The 5585-nt window shown below is 41.6% G+C and overlaps 1 protein-coding gene across 1 annotated transcript; it reads right to left on the reverse strand.

Moving 5' to 3' along the window:
* Positions 1-874: 874 nt before the first annotated feature.
* LOC113017768 (nuclear factor 7, brain-like) lies at positions 875-5286 on the reverse strand. The gene has a single exon (XM_026160883.2). The coding sequence runs from the start codon at positions 5168-5170 to the stop codon at positions 3794-3796; it is 1377 nt and encodes a 458-aa protein (XP_026016668.2). The 5' UTR covers positions 5171-5286; the 3' UTR covers positions 875-3793.
* Between the last annotated feature and the right edge of the window lie 299 nt (positions 5287-5585).

The raw sequence follows: 5585 nt of genomic DNA on the forward strand, positions 1-5585 counted from the left end.
CGCAATATTGGGGCAAAAAATCGCAATTAGATTATTTTCCATAATCGTTCAGCCCTACAACTAAACGGCATTAGTGCGAGGTTAAGTTACCGTGGGGACATAGGAACTTCCGGTAGTTATAATATAAAAAAAAGTAAAGCGTCCGCATTATAATCAGCTGTAATGCTATTATTGCGAAGGGCAAGCAGGAACGCCATACTTCCGGTCGAACTATGTTTGCTATTTTATTAATCCTCGTACCTAATTGTTCGCTACAAACTCCGCTACTTTAAAGTAAACAATCACAAGCATCACATACAACATACAGAGAAGGTCTGATAACACAGGAATGACGTTATGGACATACGAGCGACCGTCATGCGTCAACAAAGCTAAACCGGGGTAAGCTAACAACATGAATTAGCATATGCAATGAGGGTGAACTCACGCGTTGCATGCGTGGCCTACCACTCCAACTATGGACTACATTAGCTCCTAAATGGTAACATACTACAGTACTGACACAATGGCAAAATACAACACAGGCCAATACTTACTTGTCATTTACGCACACATAACATTCCCCATTCAGTGCACCCCCTCCGGACCAACACTGCTCATCCGACATTAAACTGCCCACCTTATTAATCGTCACTAGAAGGTGGGCTGGCCCAAACTGACAGAAGACTGAATATTAAATGAACTTATATAAACTTATAAACACCAATAAAACTATTCTATGAACTTTGGGGCCTTTTATACAAGTTTATCTCATTACAGCAGTTTGATGTTTCCCTTTGAATCCCCCTGAAGATCCTGACAGTGAAGCACGTACATAATACTCCAGCCTTTCAACTCTGAGCTTATTTAGTTCTATTAATACACTGAAATCTCATTTGTGTCATGAAGAAAGTCTTTAATCAAACAGAATTCAAAGATCAGAAACATTTCATATATGGAGTTAAACATGAATCATTGTTTCAACAACATATTTATTGTTGTCATAAACAGACAAGAAGACAACAACAAACTGCTCCTCCCATTCAACACATGTCAGTCCATATCCCAGCAAACTAAATCATCTCCATTTACACATCAAATAGAAACATGAATCACTTGTAATGATTAGAAACTTGATAGAATTTCAAATCTAGTTTGGGGAGTCATTCAGTGAGAAACAGTGAAATGATTTTCCATGTGAAAAGGTGGACAGCAGAAACAGAAAGAAACAGTGAGAACTAAAAGAGAAACAAAGAGCTTTGGAACAACGAGGCAGCAGGAGGACAGCTGCAGTTTAACAGCTTCAACTCACTGACAGGAAACAACATTAGAAACATCATCATCCTCAAAAAAGGGATTGGCCATCTCTTGAATTTATGTAAGCATCTTGCCTGAATTCAACACAATTGCCTTATACTTTAACCCTTTAAGACCTACCATAGAACCAAGTCCACCAGAGCTTATATTATATTTTTACATGCTGTGGAACCATTTTTGGGAGCATTTCAAGTTGCTATACATCAATACAACCATTATAGCCCAGATTTTAATAATATGCATGCATTAAGTGCATAGTACTTACATAAATTGCAAAAAAGTGCAATAAACTACAAAAAAATTGAAAATCGTTTTTGGTTTTTTAACATATATTTGTAGTTAGAGAAATTTAAGAGGCTTATCCCTCAAAACTGTAAATACAAAAAAGTTGCACAAAATTGTTTCCCACCACAGGAAACTTATTTTGAGTGTCTTCATAGTTTTATTTTTGAAATACACCAATTTTCATATACTGCAGGAAAAACCAAAATAAATATTATAGTGCAAATTTGCAAAAAAGCAGCAAATGCATCAAAATAAACTATTTCCAGCAGTGCAATATGAGTCCTAAGCATCCCAGAAACGACACAGAAAGTCATAAAGTCAAACATAACTTTTAAAAACACCAGTATAGGCCCTGAGGCCCTGATGGTAAAAAACTACATTTCCGCAAAATGACGTCACTTCCAGTTTCGGCCAGGTCATGGCGGACATGCGACAGTTCACGCTGATGGACGTAGGAAGTGTTATGAACAGCTGATCGGATCGGCAAAGTGTGTTTCTGGAATATTATGTTTTCGTTGCTGCAAGTGCTTTTTATGCAGTTTTTGCAAAGCTATATGTGGAAGGAAACTGTGACCGAGGACAAGCTGATGGCATAAGATGTAAGTACAACTCCTCCGGTTTCATATGCAAAAAAAAATTATTGCGCTAGCTCACGTGGTTGCAGTCCTACCGGTATTTTAAAATAGTTACGCAAAATGGAGCGTGTCCGCTCCGACCGGCTTTAAAGGGTTAAAGTTAAGTGTAACTATATAGTGTAGAAATTACATGATATGCAGAGAGGGTATATAAAATTGTTCATATCATGTTTGAGGGAAATAAGTCAGTAATGTAACAATGCTAAATCTCCCAACACCGCATGCAATTTCCACTCGTGAGCTTCAGATTGTGGTTTGAGGAAGGTATCCATCTCAGTCAAGTCAAGCAGTCACCTCTACTTTTGTTGGTATACCAAAAAGGAAATTGGTTGGTTCTTACATTTACAAAAATCGAACTTATAATTTGAACAAAATAATTTCAGGGTTTTTGTGGTGAACGTAATGAAATCATGTAGGATCTGTATGAAATTCATCAACTTAATTTGTTCTTGTTGAGATGACATGATACAATCTAGTAAGTTCAAGTTCAAATTTTATTCGCCACACGCAGGATGCCCTGCATGGTTCCGAATAGGTAGATATCTTCAGCGTCCTCGATCGACAGTCCCGCCAGGCACACGACCCTCCATGTCTGCATGGAGACATCGTGTACTCAGCAGGGAAAGTCCCTCCAGGGCACTCGGGCTCTCCCAAGCCCAGACTTCTTGTTGAGAAAAGGGTGTCAATAGCATTCAGAGACCAGTTGATCAAATCCTTAATTCTCTTTTAGGTTTTTAGACACAGACTGTGAGAGAGAAAGTAATACATACGAGACAAGACAAGGACACAAGAGGCTAAGCAGGGAAGATAAGGGAGAGGAGGAGAGGAGAAAAGTGCGACTGCCTTCGCCAAGAGCCAAACGAGAAGAGTGGTTAGTTGCTGGACTCATGAAATCAACAAGATCGCACAAGATTTCAAACTGCAGGACAAAAACCTACAGAAAAAGCTGCATCAAGCCTTGTAATTATAGCTTTCCTGCTCTCATTAAGTCTGGAATGGTGGCATTGTGTTTAGGGCAGTTACCTCACCGCAAGAAGGTCCTAAGTTCAAATCCACAGTCTGGCTAGTTTGCAGTGGGTTCCCTCTGGGTATTCTGGTTTTCTCCCACAGTTAACAGTCACACAATTGGAGTTGGGTGTGTTGGTTATTCCAAATTGCCTATGAATGTGAGTGCAAATGGTTGTTTATCTCTATGTGATAGAGCTGTCCAGGGTGTACCCTGCGGCTTAACCTATCGCAACGTAAGCCCTACAACCCGGATAAAGATAGGAGAATGGTAGTTGTTGTAAATCCATTCAATTTTTATGTTAGCCAGACTCTAGACTTTGTTGAACATGTCATATGTAATATGAAGACAACATGTAGTATTTAAGTCACCAAGTAGTATTGGGGTAACAGTTATTGAATAGTGTTGCAATAAAATGACAAAATTGTGAAGGACTAAAATATTCCGTATTATTGAATATGAATCAGGTGTGTTGATTTAAATAAGTTGTGTAAGTTTCTGCCAAAGCAAAAAAAAATGTGTGCAACCAAAAGTCCACTAATGAATTAAGTAAATCCAACATGCTCTTTTTTTAGTGCACTGACACCTTCAACGGACACACCTTCACTTTACGCAAAGTTTGAATGTATGGAAACATCCTGTGAGTGAAAGTGTGTGTGAAGGTGTGTATGTGTGTGTTAGTATCAGGATCAGAGAACGACAGTTTTCCTCTGTTCCAGTCCAGATTCACTGTGATCCTCTGGAGCTTCTTCTGGACTGAGAGAGCAGTGGATGGAGCTGATGGTGAGCGTGCTGAGTATTTACCTTCATAGAACCATATTCTCCATAATCCAGACTGTATCAGTCCCTTCCTCTGCACAGACTCTGCTAACACACCCAGTTCCCACCCTTTACTGTCTCCAACTTCAACATCCCAGCTGTGAGTCCCTGAGTTAAAGCCCTCAGAGCCCAGGACAGAGTAGAACAAATCAAACCTCTCTGGATTATCAGGAAGCTGCTGCTTCTCTCCTCCATATCTCACACTGGTCAGATCTTCAGACAGGATGAGTTCTGGATGAGCAGTGTTTGGGTCCAGAATGAGAGGAGTGTAGGAGACCATGTCCTTCATGTTGTTCCAGATGTTGAAGGTCAGGTTGCCCAGGTGTTTGGCCTGGTCTATCAGAGCTCCTGAGGGCAGCTGTGGATCATCCAGCAGGGGGCAGCGCTGGACTCTTTCCACTGCAGCCTTGTAGTTGTGCAGGAATGAGACGTCTTCAGCTCTCAGCTCCTCCTCTGTGGCTCTGACTGTGTCTGAAAGAGCTGCTATCTCTCTGCTCAGAGCCTCCATCTTCTCCTTCATCATCCCACTCTTCTGCTCCTCTTCCTCCCTCAGTGCAGCCAGCCTGGCCTCCTCTTCCTCTGCTAGAAACTGGTGAAGCTCCTTAAACTGCTCCTTAATCTGCCTCTCTGTGTGTCGGGCCTGGACCTTAATGTGTTCTGCTGTTTGATCAAACTTCACTTGAACTCGTTTGCAAACCTTTAACTTCTTCTTTAAGGGCTCCAGAGTTTCCTGAAGTTCCTTCTTGTGTTGTCGTGTAGCTTCATCGATGGGTCTGAATCTGTGATTGGTGTGTTTTTCTGTTTCTCTGCAGACGACACACACTGGCTGCTGATGGTCCAGACAGAAGAGTTTGAGTTTCTCAGAGTGCAGACTGCAGAGAGCCTCTGAAGCTCTCTGATCTCTCTCCTGTAAGAACGACTCACGCAGGTTCTTTAAAGCCAGATTAAAAGGTGGATCCTCCCTTGAAGATCTTCTGTTACAAACTGGACACTCGTGTGTTGGTCTCTCTTTCCACCATCTCTTCAGACAGTCTTTACAAAAGCTGTGGCTACATGACAGAAGAACAGGATCTCTGAAGACCTCCTGACAGACCGGACAGCAGAGATCCTCCTCTGATCTAGAAGCCATTGAGTCTGTGAGTGAAGCTGAAAACAGCAGACAGGAAGTACAGTCAGTCCTGGCTCCCCTCCCTCCTCTACCACCTTCACTGAAACTTACTTTGAGTCGTGTTTTTGCTCAAACTCACATTCAGTGTGTGGAGCGTCAGCAGCTTGAAGCAGCAGTGTTGGAGTTTTCCACTTTTCTCTCCTGTAGCTGGACTCACTCAGAGGAAGCTGCTAGTTTGGTCTTAGCTCAGTCTGATCGTCTGTGCGTCTCTCTTTACTGAGGACAAAGAACTTCCTGTTTCCTGGTTTGTTGCATTTGAGTGACGTAAGGGGAGGAGTAAAATGTTGCTGTTTCACCTGTGACTGAGGTGTGTTTCATTCCAGAGTTAAACTGTATTCCTGCCTTCAGGTCAAAAGCTATTAAACAGGTTTTGCAT

This window comes from Astatotilapia calliptera, chromosome 3 (genome assembly GCF_964374335.1).
Source record: "Astatotilapia calliptera chromosome 3, fAstCal68.1, whole genome shotgun sequence".
Lineage (NCBI taxonomy): Eukaryota > Metazoa > Chordata > Actinopteri > Cichliformes > Cichlidae > Astatotilapia > Astatotilapia calliptera.